At 56.6% G+C, this 19,966-nt stretch overlaps 1 protein-coding gene across 2 annotated transcripts; it reads left to right on the forward strand.

The window, feature by feature from the left end:
- The first annotated feature begins 6,589 nt into the window (after nucleotides 1-6,589).
- NLRC3 (NLR family CARD domain containing 3) lies at nucleotides 6,590-16,326 on the forward strand. 2 transcript variants are annotated; one of them, XM_086473080.1, is made up of 18 exons: nucleotides 6,590-6,618; nucleotides 6,764-6,909; nucleotides 8,076-9,819; nucleotides 10,084-10,170; nucleotides 10,897-10,980; nucleotides 11,241-11,324; nucleotides 11,798-11,881; nucleotides 11,992-12,075; nucleotides 12,502-12,585; nucleotides 13,422-13,505; nucleotides 13,937-14,038; nucleotides 14,145-14,228; nucleotides 14,460-14,543; nucleotides 14,844-14,927; nucleotides 15,044-15,127; nucleotides 15,367-15,450; nucleotides 15,660-15,743; nucleotides 16,236-16,326. In XM_086473080.1, the coding sequence occupies exons 1-18, from the start codon at nucleotides 6,590-6,592 to the stop codon at nucleotides 16,324-16,326; spliced, it is 3,207 nt and encodes a 1,068-aa protein (XP_086329206.1). The 2 variants fall into 2 exon arrangements, with proteins under 2 accessions (XP_086329206.1, XP_009951402.2); XM_009953100.2 differs by lacking the exons at nucleotides 6,590-6,618; nucleotides 6,764-6,909 and having other exon boundaries at nucleotides 8,081-9,819; nucleotides 13,955-14,038.
- Nucleotides 16,327-19,966: the final 3,640 nt, after the last annotated feature.

Consider the following 19,966-nt stretch of genomic DNA (forward strand, 5'->3'; position numbering starts at 1 on the left):
GATAAACAGCTGAGCTGGGCCACGGAGGGGCTGCATCCTCCCGCCGCGACGAGGATGCCCCGTCTGCTCTCCTGCTCCCACGCAGAGCTGGGGAAGGCAGCATGAGGCCGAGGTAAGGTTTTGGTGGGGCTGGTTTTGCTTTGGAGGGGGTATGGGGAGAAGGACAGGCATCGCTCGGCCCTCCTGTGCGGGGAACGAGCTGCTGCAGACCTCTCGCTGCGACAGCCACGTGAAGTAGTGTGGCTGGGCCAACACGTGGCAGGGCCAGGAGCCGTTGGGCAGAGGTCCCCGGGATGGGCGAGATGTGACTGACGGCCAGCAGCACCCAGCAGAGCAGCCTGGCGCAGCACAGCCCCTGGTGCTGGCAGGAGTGGGTGGAGTGGTACACGGTGCTGAGCCCTGAGTGATGGAGACAAGCAGGGGACCTCGGCGGGGACGGGACATGGCACTTCTCCCAAATTCTGTCCCCTTGCCTGCTACTGCCTGCCCAGACACGGAAGCAGCTGCAGCCAGACTGCCCTGCCCGTGCAAAGCTTCTCTGCCTTAGGCAGCGCCAGCTTTTGTCCCCACATTCATGTCATTTACTGAATTCGTTCCGCTTCAAAAGCACCCAAAGCAATCCCCAATATGTACGCAAATGGAAAAGGATGAGATCTGTGACACACTCATCCGTGGTGCAAAATTGCAGCAAAGAGCAGGGCAGGGTCCTGGGTGCATTGACAGTCCAAGACAGAGCTGCACCCCTGCATCTCCCTTTGGGAAGCGGGCTCAGCACGCCTGCCTGGAGTGAGCAGCAGCACCGAGGTCTCCAAAGCTGCAGCTGGTACCTTTTCACTGGAGGGGATCCCCCAGGGCTGTGCAGGACCCAGAGGCACAGAGAGCGGGTCGAGGTGATGGAGCTCAGCGGGGACATGTGGCCATGCCCAGGGGCTGTGCACCCAGGTGCCCACATGGGTGAGGCGCGCTGGGCTGTGTCAGTACATTAGGCTTAATCCTGCTGTTATTTAAGCACTCTAAGGCCATCAGGGGCACTATGTATCCTATAGGTATGGGACTGCTGGGGAGGGGCCCAGCTGGAGCACCGGCTGGGTGCTGTAACCCACCGAGATGTCACCAGTGCCCGGGGTTTGGCCGCCACATGGAAGGGTTACCTGAGGCCAGATGCGCATCGCTCGGGGCAGCCTGGGCAGAGCTTGTGCAAAGGATGTCCATATCGCACGAAAATTTCTTCCTGGAGACCTCGTGGCTGCTTTTAGCGATGCTCAGTAACCCCAGAAAGCTGGGGCTGACCCCGAGCATCAAACCCCAGCGTGGCATACCGCATCCGCCAGCATCCCTGCATCCCCCGAGGCCGGTGGATGGGGCTGGTGCTGGTGACAGAGACAGGCGGGCAGCAGCTTGTTCCCAATTTTCATGCTGATGTCCTGAGACACCGTAGGCAAGCAGGGCAGAAGCTGTTTGTGGGGAGAGGATCTGCTTTTCGATTAGCTGCCCGTGCATCCATGGTAAAGCGTCCTGGAGGCACGGTCAGCTCAGTAAGTGCATCATTCTTCATTTCACAGCTTGCGAGGTGTAGCAGTACCCGTGAGGGACTTCTCTCTGAAATCAGCTTCTTTTAGCTGTTTGGAATAACCTGTAGACTGATTTTTGCTTTTTTTTTTTTGAGGAGATTTGGTGTTGGGACTGCTGGTGTTTGGCCCAGGGGTCCTTGACGGCTCCTCACCTCCATGACTCACTCTTTAACTGCTGCTGTGTCTGGGCTTTGCTGTTCTGGCTGAGGTTTTGGAAAAAAAAAAAACCCAGACCTGGTAGGGGTTAGATTTGACATAGAGGGTCACTCTGTAATTGCGCTAAATTTTGCTCACATTAAATCCAGACCACAAAAACTAAGACTGCATCTGAAAGCTTATGTTAGCTTAGATAACGGAGTTACCTGCAAATCTGCAAGTTTTTGCCTAGGTATAATGCAGAAGGTACTTCATCGCTTTGCTTAACTAACACAAATTAATAACGTGAAATCTTTCCCGTTCTGCCAAAAGGTGGCAGCCTGGATCCTGGCTTCAGGATTTGCTCAGCTGCGGGGGAATATTTGCTTGCAGCTCACTGACCTCCAGAACGGGATCAGTTCAGGGTGGGTACGTGGCAGGAGAAATAAATAAAGGCTCCGAGGGTGTGTTGGTAAAGGAGCCTGAGATTCGCTGGAGGAAACCCAGCACGCCAGGAAGTGGTGGGAAGGTCTCGCAGGGCTGGTTTCTCTCTGTTCCCGCGTCTGGGGGAGGGAGAGCGGCGGTGCGATGGGTGCTGTGCAGCTGGGGGTCGAGCTGCAACTGAGACAGGTCACCCCAAACTGGAGCCCTTTGAGGGACTGGCTGCACAGGCAAACCCCGCGGTGACGGGACGGGCAGAAGGCAATGGCTGGGCTGAGGGTTTCTGCATGTTCGGGGACACGGAGCCGTGCTGGAGCGGGCATTTCTTTGCTCCTTCAGGCGCCTGGTTAATGATGCCATTATGAGGTCATATAAAAAGCTTTATACCATACCTAAATACTGCAGATCAGCCCATTTTCTGATGTTTTCCATATGCGGGTCCCTGCAGCCATCTGGGAGCTCTTGCCCAGCACTTTGGTGCCCATCTAGACTAGGCAGCCTTCAGCCCTGTCCCCAGCCCACCACAGTGGGTGAGGTCCCCAGGGCTCTGCCGGCCGGAGAGCCCTGCCCAAGGTGCCAACCAGCATCCCCTGACGCTGCCCGAGGATCTGCCCACAGGGTGACAACCACAGGTTTCTGACTGCTGAGTGTTGCAGCCCAATGCAGTCCCGGTGCTGCTGGTGGCTGCTGCGATGGCTCCTGGCACGGGACAGTCCCGAGTCAGCAGATTCCCAAAGCACAGGGTGGTGGATCTCTGGGAGCGAAAGCCACCTCCTGGCAGGAGAAAGGTTTGACAGGCCAGGTAGAGCTGAGAGGCAGTAAATACCTGTTACCTCCAGCCACCTTCATGCTGTGGCCATCCTGGGACTGTCCCTTCATCTCAAGCCCCCTGGCAAGCTTCTTTTGGTCCATGTTGGACTTCCAGGAGCAAAAGTGTATGTCCGTGATTAGAGCCAGGGATGAGCAGAAGCAGCTCTGTCTAGGTCTGTGTTTTTCAGTATCGATGCCAGGCAGTCTGGATCTTGGAGCAGGACACACGCTGATGAAGGACACAGCAGCTGTTTGGCGGAGGGTTGTCTGTGCGTGTGGTCAGCGACCTTCTAGCATGTGGTGGTGGCTCCCAGGCACTGATGGGTTTTGAGCACGGGCCCTCTCCTAACAGGTGTGGTGGGACGTGGGGACACATCAGCGTTGACTGGACATCCTCGGGTGGGAGGATTTTCCCCTTGGTTAGGCTCTTGGACCACACCAGGCGAAAAAAAGCATTAATGCCAAGTTCTTGCCAACAAAATCCCCCATTTCTCTCCCGGGGGCTTGCAGACGCCATCCATCAGCTTGGCTGGGCAGCCTCCTGCCCTCCAGCTTCTTATCCCAGTGCCCCTGGGGACACATGCAGCAAGGCAGGGCAGACACAAACCATCGCTGGACCACTGCTTCTCCGGCTGCTGGTGGGGCAGGGACGAGCACTTGTCCCTGCTTGATCCGGGCCAAGCGATAGCTGCAAACCCGGGGCCGAGCTCCGCGCACACGGGATGGACGTGGATGCTGCTTTCCGGTCTCAGGCACGAGGGAGTGCGGCGCTCCCAAAAGATGACTCATTCCAGCAGCCTCAGGATGGGCTGGGTCGCATCCTGGAAGCACCTTGGATCTCTGTAGGGGTTATGGAGATTGGCTTTGGCTGGCCTGTACCCTGCAGATGGTTCGTGTAAGAGTAGATAACGCCCTTCACCCTCCTAGGATGCAGCCTCCAGTGTCACTGGGTGGTCCTAGAGCTCCACCTGAAACTTTTCTCCTGGAAGCAGAAAAAAATTGGAGCCACTACGTTATTTCTTCTGCTGCTGTATGTCTTCTGGTGCTTTATTCTCCCTGTCAGATGCCTCTTCACAAGCTGACCCACAGCTGCTGGTTTCCAGCAGCAGGATCACATTTTGAAGCGGCACCGGAGGACACCATCAAATAATCTCTGGCGTTAAGAGCAGGCTTCCCCCCATCAAAGGGCTTTTTCTTACCAGCTGCCTTTCAGAGGAAGAGCTGCAGGGAACAGCGCTGCAAGCAGCAAAACCCCCTTTCATATTGGCTGTGTTCTTGGCTGCACAGCAAAGATGAGAGACAAAGATGGGGACTGCTGCATGCTAAGACTTAATTGAACTTTCCAGGCCAGTTAGAGACAAGAAGTCACCAAAGGGTGAAAATTTCACTGTGACTTGCTCACTGAGCTCCTTTAATTTACGGTATCTTAATTGACCAAGCCACTGCCTGGGGGGTGAAGAGCAAGGTGAGCTGCTGCTGCAGCCCAGCTGCTCCCAGTATGGAGAAAAGGGCTTTGCTGTGGGGCCACCATCACTGCCAGGGGGAGCGTAGACCTCTGTCACCTCTGAAACCAGGGGGTCAGAGCTGAGTAGCTGAGGAAGAGCAGAAGGACTCAGGTTTCCCTCTTGGAAGGAAAGGTTGTGGGTTCAGACCCAGCTACAACAGCACCCCCCACCCCCCTGAGGACTTGTCCAAGCCATGGGTGAAACCACCTGGGCAGATGGGGCTGGGCTGGTGCTTTGTCTGTCACCCAGTGCCTCCTGGACACTTACCCCACTCCGCAGGACATGCTGCAAAGGGGTCTCGATGAGAGATCCGGCCAGTGGGGTCTGTGAGGGCCTCGGCTCTGGGAGATGCTGTGCCTGGTCCTCCGTCCTGCAGCCTGGCCACCATCCGTGCAGCTGGGTTGCTGCTGGTGGCTGAGCCCTTCTCCCTTTCTGGTGGGAGAAATAAACCTCAGCATGGATCTCCTGGCAGGAAGATGAACAGAAGAGTGCAAAGGAGATGCTCCGAGCACCTTAACCTTGCACCACGGACCTAACCACGGACCAGAAACTCTACCCTGTTTCCCTGGTCAAGCTATGTTTGTGCTTTCTGCCTGGACGAGGTTGGGGTTGACCAAAGAAAGTGAGTGGTACCTGTTGGTGAGGCTGCACCGAAGGTCCCACGGTGCCCACGTCCCACTCAGGACTGGGTTTGGGCAAAGGCAATGCTGCCTGTGGGCAGGGACCTCCTTGCAGTGCCTCTGACCGGCACGCGTGGGGGTAATTGCCTGGATTTAGAGCATCCTGGTGGAGGTGAAAAAAGGACACAGGCAAGGGCACCAGGACACTGTGTTTGCATTACCGCTGTGATCAGACAGCCCCTTGGGCTGAGAAGTTTCCACCTGGACCCAGCCAGCTCCTGGAGATGACTTTGGGGCTGGTGGAGAGGCCGTAGAACAGCGCCATCTGCTAACACAGGCAGAGCAGGGAGCGCTCTCAGGCATGGAGGCATTTCCTTCTCCACCTCTGCTCAAAAAACAATTGGACTCAGCGAGCGGATACACTTCTTAAAAAATAAAACACCAAACCCTCAGCGTGGTTTGGCAGCAGCTGAGGGGGAGGAAGCAGGTAGCTGCTCCTTCTCTGGGCGATGATTTACTGCCAGAAGTGGAGCATCTACAGAGCTCTGCAACAGGATGTGGTGTTGGCCACGCTCAGCAAGCCCTGACGGAGGCTCTGGACGGTGGCGAGGGGGGTTCGAAACTGAAACAGGCCCTTCATCGCTCTGCCTGCTGCCCCACAACTTCTTTCACAACATAGAGAAGGAAAATGCATGAGGACTTCACAGCCCTGCTGTACCTCTGGTGACAGTGGTGGCACTCAGGCACTCACTGGGTGACCCATGGGTGGCACAGGGGCATCATCAGGGCAATTAATGCAATCACTCTGCCTGAGAAAGGTTCTGGCATGAGTGGTGGCGGTGAAGGCATCAAGTTTGTGGCATACAAGCTCTGGGCAAAGACGATCCACTGTGGTGGTCCTGGCTCTGCCCCTGCCAGGTCCACAGCACCGTGGACTCTGGTCTTAGCCAAAAGCTGATGAGCTCAACCACAGTCGGCACCGTGTTAGCTCAAGGTGGGCTCCCTCCCACGCTGCTCCTGATGCTTTTCCTCTTCTTCCACCAGGAACATGGATAAAGGCTGAGGCGCCTCAACTGATGCTGAGCCGACTGGGGGGATGCGGGACAGTCCATGGGATGGCTGTGCTGCTGCCAACACAGCGCTCCTCGCCCAGGGATCACCCACGTCACGGGAGGCCTCTGATGGAAGGTGAGTGGTGGCTGGGTGGCCGGAGACTCATCGTTTTGGTGGAGTTTCAGGTTCAAAAAGTGGACAAGGTGGGACACCAAGGAGTAAGGGTTGACAGCAGTTCCTGGTCCAAGGGCTCAGGAACCGCTGTGCTGGCATAGGGGGAACAGCCATCTCTGAAGATAAATGATCTTGCTCAGGCTTTTATCTCTGCATGGGCTTGGTTTCCAGGAGGAAATGTCATCTCATGATTGTGTTCTTCAGTTTCTTTGACTCCAATGTCAATAGCTGCTGCCTTGACCAAGCAGCTCCTAACAAAACAGCCTACCACAGCTCTTGGATGGCATCATCTCAAGGAGGACTTTACAGGTCACTCTGGAGGGCTCTAGTTTACCCCCTGCTACCTTCAGAGTCAGATAGGGTTGCTCCACTGCTGCCTTTTCCTATCACCACTGAGCAATGTGCCCAGGGCTTATTCATGACCCAACTGATCTGCTCTCCTTTCCCACAGAAGCTTGGATCAATCGCTACCGCAAGCAGCTGATGAGGTCCATCTCGCCGCAGTTCCTGGAGGAGATCATCTGCTACCTGCAAAAGCTGGACCTCCTCACGGCGAAGGAGGCCAGCCGGGTGCAGGAGGCGAGTTCACTGCCCGAGCAGGTGAGGGTGGTGATGGATGTCCTGGCTGGCAAGGGCAGCTATGCCTCCCAGTCCCTGCAGACCTTCATCAAGACCACCAACTCCCAGCTCTACCTTCACATCACTGTCTATGGTAGGCAGTCCACTTTGGACCCCATAAGGGGTGTCTGCACACGTCCTGGCTGTCGGCGCTTGCTGGAGCACCCCAAGACGTGCACGGAGATAGGCAGCGTTGGCAGCTCCAATGGGAGTGTCAGTGCAAGGGATGGTGCCATCTCAGGGTCTCAGCTGGGGAAGGACACAGCCAGCGGGTGACGAGGGGTCTCTGCCAGGTCTGAGATCTTCCTCCAGGCCCCTCACTGCCCTTGGCACACCTCTCTGGGCAGCCCGAGGAGTCTTTAATGTCCTCAATGTTCAGATCACACCAGTCACCCCCAGCAGCTGGGCTGGAAACGGGGATGGCAGGACGAGGATGGCTGGGCATCCCTGATCCCATCCATTGGTGGCTGCCCCAATTTCAGGCTCTCCTTGCATCCCTCTTGCCAGGACAGGTTTCCTTGGTTTTCCTCCTGGTTGGAAGGCTCCAACCTTGGCTGGTGTCTGCTCTGAATCTCTCGCAGCACCACCCCCAGCTTGTCCAGCCTTTGCTGAAGGGCTTAAATACGCTGTACAGGGGCTGTGGTACCTGAGCCAGGTGAGCAGGACAGGTCCAGAGATGGTCACCAGGTTCAGCCAAGAGTCCAACTCATCAGTCAAGTCCATGGTGATGAGGTAGGGCTGAGGTCAAGCCAATAAGTCAATCCAGAGATCAGAATCAGGTCCAGCAAGGACAACCAGGCAAGCACAGAGCGATCAGATCCAAGATCAAGGTCCAGACCAACAAGGTCCATAGCAGGTACAGGTGTGACGGCACTGTAGACAAGTGCTCTACAACATAGCTTAGGCAGGGGCTGAAGGCCTAAGGCTGAGCTTAGATGGGGTCCTGCACCAGTAGGTGAGGCTGGTCAGGGCCATTTAAGCCTATTAGTGCCCTCTGGGCCCTACCACGTACCTTCCTGCCCAGACATAAGGGCTCTGTGTGGTTTCCCCTCTGCATCGGCATGGCAGAAAAGTGAAGCAGCATCTCTTATTTGCATTTGTGGTTACCATCCTCCTCCTCACCCCCCGTTTCATGTCTCTCTGTGCAGAACCCATGGTGCAGAAGCACCTGGAGAGCCTCCAAAGCTACTATGGGAATGGCTTGGAGACGGGTCCACTCCAGCGACTCACGAACCTGCTGCTGGTGGAAGGCTTGACCGATATCCAGCAGAAGGAGCATGACATCCTGCAGATCGAAGCCACCAAAGGGCTACGAAACGTATCCAAGAGTATCCCTCTGGAGAAGCTCTTCCTGCCTCTCTCCAAAGTCAGCATCCCACCTCGGATCTCTGTCACCATTGGAGTGGCCGGGATTGGCAAAAGCACGCTGGTGAAGCTGTTTGTCTACACCTGGGCAAAGGGGGAAATCAATAGGGACATCATCTTTGTGCTGCCCCTCACCTTCCGGGAGCTCAACACCTACGAGAAGCTCTCTGCCGAGAGGCTCATCTGCTCGGCCTTCCCTCACATCACCGAGCCAAACTGCATCTCAGCAGGAGCCGCCAGGACCCTGCTGATCCTCGATGGCTTGGATGAGTTCAAGACTCCTTTGGATTTTTCCAACACAGTAGTATGCACCGATCCCAAAAAGGAGATCCAAGTGGACAACCTGATCACCAACATTATCCGTGGCAACCTGCTGCAGGAGGCTTCTGTCTGGGTCACGTCGCGGCCAACAGCAGCCAGCCAAATCCCCGGTGGGCTTGTTGACCGGATGACAGAAATACGAGGTTTTGGAGCGGCGGAGATGAAGGAATTCTTGGATCAGATGTTCCTTGACAACAGAGACCTATCTGGCCAAGTCCTGCAACACATCAGGGCTAACAGGTTGTTACATGTCATGTGCACCGTTCCCGGCTTTTGCTGGATTTCTGGCTCCTCAATCGGTTATTACCTGAAAAACAGCACCGATCAATCCCAAGAAACACCCGTTGTCCCCAGGACCCTATCAGAAATCTACTCCTATTATTTTAAAATGGCTCTGAGCAGCGACTGGCCAGAAAAGCCAAGAGAAACCCTCAGGATTGAGCAGGCCGTGAACAACAGCAAGAAGATAGTGGGCAGCCTGGGCAGACTGGCCTTCTATGGGCTGCTCAAAAAGAAGTATGTGTTTTATGAGCAGGACATGAAGGCATACGGCATTGACCTTGCCTTGCTGCACAGCAGCTTGTGCAGTCGCCTCCTCCTCAAAGAAGAAATGCAGTCCTTCACAGCCTACTGCTTCTCCCACTTAACCATACAGGAGTTTCTAGCGGCTGTTTATTACTACATGGCTGCGAAGCGGGCAATATTCGACCTCTTCACGGAGAGTGGGATGTCCTGGCCCAAGCTGGGTTTCCTCAACCACTTCAAGAGTGCTGTTCAGAGATCGCTGCAGGCGGAGGACAGGCACCTGGACATCTTTGTACGTTTTCTCTCCGGGCTCCTCTCCCCGCAGGTGAACAAGCTGCTCTCTGGGTGGCTGCTAGTGAAGGATGAGCACAACAGCTTCAGGAGCCAAGCGATCAGCTTCCTCCAGGGCTGTCTGAACACCAACTACGTTATCTCCTCACGGACAGTGAACACCATGCACTGCCTTTATGAAATTCAGCACACAGAGATCGCTAAGACTGTGGAAGAAGCAATGAAGAACGAGAGCTTGGCCGGGATGCTCACCCCTGTGAACTGCTCTGCCCTGGCTTATCTCCTGCAGGTCTCTGACGTCTGCATGGAGGAGACAAACCTCTCCAACTGCCTCACCTACAATGTCTGTAAGAGCCTGCTCTCCCAGCTCCTCTTCTGCCACAACCTCAGGTGAGTCCTGGCTGCCTGGCACTGGGAGAAGCAAGCAGGGATGCTGGGCTGTGACTCAAAATCCTGGGTGTTGATAGGAGCCACGGGCCCACCAAGTTTGTCCATCAGCAGAGAGCTGCCCTGGGGATGGCACTGGGTTAGTTCTGCTTCTGTGCTTGAGTTTTTCCACCTGTGACGGGCAGATGTCACAGGAGGGTAGTCCTTTCTCCACTTTGTTCTCCAAACGCTTGCTTTGCTCTTGCTCTTTCCTTGTATCTTCTCCAGGCTGGACAATAACCAGTTTAAGGACAACGTGATGGAGCTGCTGGGCAGTGTGCTGAGCGTGAAGGACTGCCAGATCCAGAAGCTCAGGTAGGACCTGGCCTGGGGCAGACAGGCTGTTCCAGGAATGCAGAGCAGAGCTGAGGGCACCTCAAAACTAGGGTGAGGGTCCTCCAGGAACGTCTCTCCCACTGGCTCCCCAGGGTGCCTAGTGAGAAGGACAGCCCCACATGATCTCCTGCACCCAGGCACTGTGACCTTACCCCCTATGCCCCCATGGCGGCTGGGCAGCCTGTTTCACCCAGCCTTCCTGGGACCGCCGCCTCCTCCCTGTTCCTAAACTTTTGTGTAAAAATCCGTGGGTTATCCCAACAAACTGCTTCCCAAGGCCACGGCTCTGCTGGACACCCCAGGCTCCACACAGAGCATCCCATGTATGGAGGGGATGGACTCCCGATCCTCGCGCAGGGACACCCCTTGCCCCAGACAGATGGTCCCCACCTTCCCCACCTCCCTGCCCTGCTTCCTGGCTGCGCAGAGTCCCCCACGCTGCGATCTGAGCTCACTTTTCATGACACAAATGAATTTTAAGTCTAGAAACTCCCCTTCCACCCTGTCCTTGCAATCCCCTGCCTGGCGGCCAACCCAGGAGAGCAGACCTTGGAGCATCCACCACTGCATGGTTGTGCCACAAACCAAACGCTCCCCGCGGCTTTCCTCTGCTCACCCATCCCAGCTGCATCCTGAGACATGCCAGGAGCTGTGAAAGCCTCTTTCTCCCCCTGAAAACCACCTGATTTTTCTTTTTCTGGGTAGCTTGGCAGAAAATCAGATCAGCAACAAGGGAGCCAAAGCACTGGCCAGGTCACTGATGGTGAACAGGAGCCTGACAGCGCTGGAGTAAGTGCTCCACCTTTACCAGCTCCTCCCACGCATGTGTGTCCCACTGGGAACCATTCCCATGGGCGCAGCGGGGCTGGATCCCACCCAGCCTGACAGAGCTGGGGAGGGTCTCCAGCCTCCAAAGCCACGACTGCTCAAGAGGTGAATGTAACTCTCAGCAGTGCCTGAGATTGTGCCACGTGGAAGCATTTGGCTTAAACTGGGCACGTGTCACTCCACTCTGGCTTCGCTGACCTTTTCCACCCCTCTCGCCCCAGCCTGCGGAGCAACTCCATCGGCCCCTCTGGAGCAAAAGCACTGGCTGATGCGCTGAAAAAAAATCAAGTCCTGCTCTCCCTGAAGTAAGTCTCAACTTCTGCAGCACCTCTGGGAGCAGAGCCCCAGAATGAGGGCTCTCCAGCCCTCTCCTGTTCCATTGGGGTTTTCCCCACCTTGAGGGCCAGCAGGTGGGGAGACCCTGGGCACAACCTGGTTTGGTTGTGCCGGGCAGGCGGCATGAGTGCAGCCGGCAGAGGCACCGTGACCGGGGCAGTCCTGGGCCAGAGATGGTGGGACCCTCCCGCCTCTCGGCTTCAGCGGGTTGAGGTCCATCCCTCGTGCAGGAGCTCGCAGGGTGCTGGTGCACAGGAGGATGCATTTCCCACGGGAGAAGAGGGAGGGAAACCCCGGGGCAGGAGTGCTCAGGGGCCAGACACCCTTCTCACACCAGGGAGGAGGGCAAGCGAACGCCAGGGCAGGCGACCTGCACCCGTGCGTGGCCCCTCACCCTGCTGCGGCAGCTGCCGTGCATGGATTTACTCCCCTCTCCTTGCAGCCTGCAGCACAATGCCATCAAGGAGGACGGTGCCACCTTCCTGGCTGAGGCCCTGTTGACTAACCCCAGGCTGACAACTCTGCAGTGAGTGACCGGGACCTGCCCTTTTCCCCTCCCGGCCACCCGGCAGACCGAGGTGCCGCTGATGGGGATGTGGCCCCTGACATTCACGGGTGCCTTCCTCCCCTTTGCAGCCTGCAGAAAAACGCCATCGGAGCCCACGGTGCCAGGAAAATAGCAGAGGCGCTGAAGCAGAACTGCAGCCTGAAGGAGCTGATGTAAGAGTGGCACGAGGGATGGCGATGCCAGCGCCACGTCCCCCCGGGATCTGCAGGCAGGGGGCTGGGCCTTGGTGGTCCAGCAGGCGGGACAGACTCTGCTAGCTTTGCCCGAGGGGGTTGGTGTGGGTGGAGGGGGGCAAGGACTGCAGCGCTGCTTTCGGAGTGACCCTGTGGAGATGCTTCCCATATCTCCAGGGATGCAGGGAGCCGTGTAAAGAACGAAGATGCCAACTCTTGTCTCCAGGCCTGTTGGACACATTAAAAGCTATTTCAGCTCAAACCCAACGTACAAGAACAGAGGTGTATGTAGGTTGGAAATGAGACCACGTGCTTACTGCTGGAGCAGAAAGAGCCTGGAGGAGATTAATCCTTTGCCGGCAGATTGCAGCTCCAGTGATGCCTGCTCTTCCTCTTGTGTCTTAGACTCTCCAGCAACTCGGTAGGAGACAACGGCTCAGTTGCCTTGGCTGAAGCTCTGAAGGTGAATCACAGTCTGCAAAGCCTCGAGTAAGTCCCCACTCCACGCCTGGTCTCCTGCGTGTCCAAAAGAGCCCAGCCCAGCCTCCTCACTCCAGCAGCACCTTCCACCGCCACAGACCCTCCCTGCATCTCTCCCACCCCACGTCCCCTGGAAGGGCGTGGGCCTGCAGGTGCTCGGTGCAGGCTGGAGCACCAGACAGCAGAGCCCCAGGCAGCGCCGGCAGCAGCCAGGCTGGCCCTGCCTTCGCCAAGGGAGCACCGAAGGAGTTAATCCTCAACACAGATGATTTTTTAGGCTTTTGGAGGATACTGACAGCTTTGGGTCTTCTCTATCTCAAAAGCAATGGGAACTGGCTAACAAGGAAGGTAACGGGTTGGGGCCTGGCAGAGTCAGGGTGGGGTGGTGCAACCTTCATCCCCCTCAGGAACAGCAGCCAGAGAGGACTGCTCCTCCTGCCCGGCCGGAGCAGAGGGCTGAGGGTTCCTGGGGACAAGCTCCTGTGCCCTGGGTCTGTCCCTGGCTTCCCACGGTGTGACAAGGACCCAAAGACTGCAGGAACTGCATCCCCAGCTGAGCCAGCAGCCATGGTGACAGCTAGATGGGGACAAGGCTGACCTGAGGTGCCAGCAAACCACGTCACCTCTGCTTGGTGGGGCCGGTGCTGCCATGGTGAGCAGGAGATGCTAATCTTCGCCTGGCTGCTCCTGAAGTGGGTCCTTTAGTCTCAGTTTCCCACTGTCTCCCGTGGCTGGGAGATGCCTGTTTCTCAGTGAAACAGGCACTTTTCACCCAAACACAACCCCGCAGCCTCGCTGCAATGCCAAGACTGGCCTGTCTTCATGCCTTCCCCTCTTTGTCTCAGTCTCCAGAGCAACTCCATCAGCAGTGCCGGGGTCACCGCGCTGACAGCAGCTCTCTGCTCCAACAAGGGACTCATCAACCTCAAGTAAGTGACGATCCCTCTGGCCACAAGCTGCTGCTGGGACATGGGAACTTTTTGGCAGCCCGGGCTTGTGCCTGGTTGTTTCCACAAGTGCTCTGGGATGCTGAAAGCAGCCTCTGTCCCTCCTGTGGCTGTGAGCATCTTCTCTCCGTCGCTAGCTTTCTCCCTCTGGGACAGTATCTGTTCAGCCATGTCCTGCAATGAAAGGATGACAGGAGGGATGGGAGGCTGGGAGAAAGCCCTGATGGGCCAGCAGCGCTCACAGCTGTAGGATGCACAGGGAATGGAGATGCAGGGAATGAGGATGCAGATGCCGATAGAGATGCAAGTCACCCAGACTGCTGTCTCCAAACAGATGGTCCCAGCCCCAGAGCAGGGGGTGAGGTGGGCTGTGGGGGAGCAGTCCCTGCCCTGCCTCAGCTGCTCCTCCCCAGCCCCGTGTCTTTCCCCAGCCTGCGGGAGAACTCCATCAGCAAGGAGGGGGGCCCCGCCATCGCCCGCGCCCTGCAGGCCAACAGCACCCTTAGGAAGCTGGAGTAAGTCCCGTGGGCCCCAGGAGGGCACCCACGCTGCTGCGCGGTGTCACTGGAGCTGTCCCAAACTCCTCATGTGTGACTTGCCTCCTCTGTCTCCTGCCTCCAGCTTAGCGGCGAACCTGCTGTACGACGAAGGCGGCAAGGCCATTGCTTTAGCAATGAAAGACAACCGGGCGCTCACGTCCCTCCAGTGAGTTTCCCCTTGGACCTTGGCTTGGTTTGAAGCCCCTTGTGTGGACACGGGGCAGGGACACTGCTTCTGGGCCTCAGCCCCTCCAGGCTGTGAGAGTGTCTTCCCTAGGTGATGGCACTTCTTGCAGAGGGGTCACCTCCCAGCCTCGACCACACTGGGTGCTGAGCCTGGAGGGATCGGGCATCCTCGTAGTCCTGGACTTCACCTCCTGTTTTCTCCTGTTTGCAGCCTGCAGTGGAACTTCATCCAGGCAAAAGCTGCCACAGCCCTGGCACAAGCACTACAGTCCAACAGCAGCCTGGCCAGCCTCGAGTAAGTGGGGACATGGGTGGGCAGGTCCTGGGCAGCATCTTCCTACTGGGACCTGTCCAAGGACTCTGCCCTCACACTGCTCCAGGGGAGGTGGCTTTGCCTGCTGCCTCCTCCATGTGCTCCAGTCCATCCTGTGTCCCCATCGCACGTCCCTGCCTGGGGATGCTGTAAGTGCGTGGTGGCTCTGGGGCCCCCTGAGCCGTTTGGGAAAGCCTGGCACACTATGCCCTCTGCTCGCTGCCCATCTCCCTGCTCCCAGCTGCCCGGGCTGTGGGCAGATGCAGCACTTGCATGCCTTAGCTTGCAGGAGAACGCCATCGGAGACGAGGGAATGGCTGCCCTCTCCGCCGCACTGAAGGTCAACACAACCCTGGCAGATCTCCAGTGAGTATCCAGGCTGTGGCGGGGCCCTGGTGATGCAGCCTGCCTAATCAGCTTGTCCAATTAACACTCCATGGCCACCTCACGACATGCACTGAAGGGTCCTCGTTCTCTTGCAGCCTGCAGGTAGCTTCAGTTTGTGCAGCTGGTGCCCAAGCCCTGGCAGAAGCCTTGATGGTCAACAAGAGCCTTCAGATCCTGGAGTAAGCGCTTGGTGGGGGCACCAAGTCCCCATGGCTGTGACACTGCTCTCTGGGGGTGTCCGAGATCCTGGTCTTTAGCTCAGCACCGCTTCTACCCTTGCATCGTGTCCTATCAGACTCAGCTTGCCTGTCCCTTGACTCACTGGTGTGGGGCCACATCTCCCACCTCTTCCTCTCACCCATGGAGAGCGTGGGGCTGTCCCAGGCTCTTCTTCCTCACTGCCTGCCTTTCTTTGCAGCTTGCGGGGAAACTCCATCGGTGTGGCAGGGGCCAAGGCAATGGCCAATGCACTGAAGGTGAACCGCAGCCTTCGCTGGCTCAAGTGAGTATCCCGCTCCCTGGGGTGAGCCAGAAAAAGCCCTTCCAGGCCTTCCTGGAGGGAGCAGTGAGGGGACAGCCAGGTCACCAGCTCTCAGTGGGGCAAACCCCTGAGCTGGTGGCTTTTCCCAGTGCTCACACCCACACCATGCATTCCTTCCTGGTGGCTGCATGTCCCTGGCTGGTGCTTTCTGACCCTCCCGTCTCCCGCAGCCTGCAGGAAAATTCCTTGGGCATGGATGGAGCCATCTGCATCGCCACCGCTCTGAAGGGCAACCATGGCCTCACCTATGTGAAGTAAGTGGCCGCTGCACTGGATGGTAAAGCAGGAACAGGGGAGACCATGGGGACCATCAAGAGACTTTCCCCACCACTGGCATGGCCCATTCCTGGCCGCCCTACAGGGTCCGCCCCAAGGGGGCAAGTGGCAAGGCCACCCTGTGCTCCTCCTGGCGTGACAGCCACCACACCCGCACAACTCCAGATCCCACAGCTCCTCTCTGGGGTGAAGAACCACCCCAAAAGCCAAATACTCTCCAAAATAGCACAGGGCCAGGCTGGCTCAGCCCCTCCATCTCCCCAGGGGCTTTCTCCAGCTTCTCACCTGGCTGCCTCTGGGCTCTCAAACCCAGAGCCCTCTGTGACCAGGGTCCCAGCAACAGTTCCTGGATGGCGTAGGGAGGGTGCAGATGGTGCTGGATGTTGGTGCAAAGCTGGGGAGCATCTTGTACCCCCCAAGGATCCTGCTTTGCCTCATGTCCAAGCCTGAATTCTTCTCTTTGCTCCCAGCCTGCAGGGGAACCGCATTGGCCAGTCAGGAGCCAAGATGATCTCTGATGCTATTCGGACAAACTCACCCGATTGCATCGTGGACGTGTGAGGGTGCCTGGCCGCAGCGAGGAGGTGGCCCAGTGGGTCCCTTTGGCCAGCATGCCTCTGCAGGGAGCTGCTTGGCCCTCCACCCGCCTGCCTCAGGAAGAAAGCTGGGGCAAGGAGAGCTCCTGAGCTACCTGCCACGGCCCAGGAGGACCTGGGGCCTCCAAATCAGCAGTGCAGGAGGGTCAAGACTGGCTAGTGTTGAAAGCTGAGAGATGTACACCCATGTCCCTGTTCACCTAGGCCCTGGGGGAGCTTCCAGGAAAGGGGGAAATGCAAAAAAGAGGGAGAAGGGGGCAGATCCCACATGCCAGCCCTTCTTGTTTTCACGGGTGACTTACCTGCCACTGCTGGTGGCTGCGGCCCCTCCTGTGATCTCCGTGGGGTTACAACACGGTGCTCAGACCCTGCCCCAGGCGGGCGCATCCTGACCGCCCCAGCGCTCTGCTCTTGTCCCAGCCCGAGTCACTGTGGGCAAACGTTGTGGCACCCCAGCCAGGGCTCCAGGGCTTTGCTCCCAGCAGCTCTTCTCCCTCTACTTCTGGCAGGGATCTCAGGAGAACCGGGTGAAACGCGGGCAGGATTCACAGCAGCCCCGTCTCACCTAGCTAAACACAGCCCGGTCCTGCAGGTTCCCTTTGAAATCCCAGAGAGAGGCAAGGGGCTTGCTGTTTCCTTGCTCTGATGAGAGCGGTGCTTTGGACTGGGCGCTGCAGAGCAGGGTCCTAGGCAGTGAGTGAAACCTGTGCTGTTTGCCGTGCCCTCAACAACAGGTTGGTGCTGCCTGAAGTGTTTGGTAGCGCCGTTCTCTGTCAAAGACAGGCATCCCAGGACATAGGAGTGGAACCATCTAGAAAGACCTTGGGAAATAAAAAGCCCTCAGGATAATGGGAGGAGGAGTGGGAGGGTGAATGTAGGAGGAACAGCACTGCCCGAGGATGGGCTGTCTCCAGCACTGACGTGTCTTGGTGCTACACTGGGACTGCCTTATCACTAAGTTCTGCCTCTCAAGTTCAGGCTGGACTTCTTGGGTCTCCCGCTGTTGCCATTGGTGACAAGTCGCATGACCTTGGGATGCGCCTTCCCGATGTCCCAGCTGCAGGCAGGGTCTGTCCACAGCAGGTCATCTTTTGGGTAGGCGGCTGCTGAAAGCAGAGGTGCCAGGCGATGCCTTCGTGTGCAGAAGGTGCCAGGTTTGCAGGTGGACCAGCAGCCACACTATGCAACCCCCTCAGAGGCCCCTCCAGCCACTGCCCCCTCTCCGCACTCCAGCCCAGCCAGAGCCCACAGAGACACACGCTGCTGCATGCAGGGACCTCTGGGGCCGGTCCTGGAGAAACGCCGGGCTGAGCTGTGCGATATGTACATACTTGGAAATAAATCGGGTCCTACCTGAGAAGATGCCTTCCTCTCCTGGTTGTGGGTCATTACAGGTGACATTCGGGGCACGCTGTGCTCCATGGCCCCAGCTGGAGGCCACACCCTCTATACTGGTGTGACAAGGGGGCTCATGGCTTTTCCATGAGGGGTCAGGGGCTGGTGCACGCTCTCTAACAGGGCACTGTGGCACTGAGTGATTTAAGTCCTTCCTCTTTCAACTATTTCAGGGCAGACTGAGCCTCGGGTTCACCTCTGCCCAAAGCCTGTGCCTATCCCTGAGCTGGAACGTTACCTGAAACACCAATGGAGAGAGTGATCAGCAGTGCTGAGCCAGCTCCAGTGCACCAGAGCTCCAGAAAACAGGGCGTTAACAGCAGTTTGAAGTAGATTTAATCGCTCTGTCCGCATATGCACGCACCTAGCTACACACAAACACTTCTGAGCTGAAAGCCCCAGCGCTCAGAGGGTGCATTTCCACTGGCACTGGGGCAGGCTGCTAACAGCGCTGCTGTTCAGGCCTGGTACAAGAAGCTGCGACGCAAACCACGGCTACCCCGAAACCCGGCCGCTGTGCTGAAAGGCCAGGTGGCAGCGCTGCCCCGAGAGCCTCTGGTTCTGCGCACACAAGGTATTAAGTCAGCTTTCCATTTCAGCCTACAAGGTACGAAATAACATAGAAAACTAACTCTGAAACCGCGGCCCAGGCTTGGAGATTGAGCCCAATCTCACAGGAAAGCTCTCTGAAATATAGGTCAGCACACAGGGAGGACCAGAACAGATCCCCTGCCTAACACGGGGAAACGTTTTTTGGAACAGGTCCTAAAATCCAGACACTCTCATCCCTTGGGAGAGCGAGGTGGCGAGCACATGCACCTCCTCCGTCACAGGCTCACCCTGATGGCTCTGCAGGAGGTGTCTAGCGCCATCTCCTGTGCCCGCTGTCTTTGACGGGAGGTGCAAAATGCCACTTCACTCCAGAGCGTGCAAGGGAGCACCCTAACTGCCGGCCGGGTCGGCTCAGGCCTGCACGATTGTGCCACATCATCGCACCCACGTATGTCCCATTACTACAGAAAACCTGTGCGTATTTATCTGTAAACTTTTGTCCCAGCTTGGTGTGACATTTCAAGTTCTGAGTAGTGCTGATGGGGAACCGCCTTGGGTGTGACTGTTCCACCCTTGGAGCCAGTGACAGGGAGAGATGAAAAAGCTCTTGGTTTTTCAAGTAACTCACGTGTATTGCTTCCTTCAGCACAGTCCTGGAGGGGTTGGACCTGACTAGGCTTCAGATGGCGGGGAAAGCAAAGGACTTTGCTGATGTAAAAAAAGGGAAGAGCAAGAAAACAGCCTGGGCTCTTGTCTGCCCTGATGAACACACCCCAAAACAAACACTAATCAAGCCCTGATTTCTGCTCCTTGAAGATAAATTGTGACGCTAAAGCAGAGCTAAAAGAAGAGGCGACACACTAGGCAAGCTCCAGCTTTTGCATTTACCTGAATACACTTTCACTGATAGCATCAGTGTAACTTGCTGAACAAAAGCCCAGATTTTGGCCCATTTGAGTGCCTAACTCTCAGTCCGCCCCAGAAGTACCAGTATAATTAAAAAGCTAATTTCATACGGATTTAGTTACGGTGCTGTCTCGCACGGCTGCTCTCAGAACACTCAAGCACAGCCCGCTGAAGTGTGAGAACAATTTCTACTGACACAGCTGAAATACTACGAGATGCTGCGCCGAAGGTGGTATTTGAGGACCCCTTCACTAGTTTCCCACTCCCTTAGTGCAACTGGTGCTGCTCTTTGTGGAGGCAAGCCCTTGATTAAGTAAAGGATATGTTTAGGATAAATAGATTTAAGCCAGATTTAAAATCAATTTCAGTGTGTTCCCAGAGCAGCTTTTCATCCAGTTTTATTAAGCCAAAAAAAATCTGTTTGGACATACTAAAATGCAGGGAAATCAAGCACATGATGTTCACTGGAGTGCAATTTTTGGCACTGCAGTGCCATGAGGGCCAGTTCTAATGCAATTATGGAAATAACCGCACTCCACATTACTGTGATTCTCATTATGGATAAACTGCTCGTGCTTTGAGACTCACAAGACTAGCAATCCAAGTTTAATTTTCAAGTTTAATGAACATTATTTACCGACTCCTGAATTCATGCTGACAAGCGCTTTTCAAATGGCCGGATATTAGCTCCTGGCCCGCGTGCTCTCCAAAGTTTGTATTTCCAGATGCCTCCTGGTCCTGCTACTAAAGGA

This window comes from Leptosomus discolor, chromosome 14 (genome assembly GCF_034619465.1).
Source record: "Leptosomus discolor isolate bLepDis1 chromosome 14, bLepDis1.hap2, whole genome shotgun sequence".
Classification (NCBI taxonomy): Eukaryota; Metazoa; Chordata; class Aves; order Leptosomiformes; family Leptosomidae; genus Leptosomus; species Leptosomus discolor.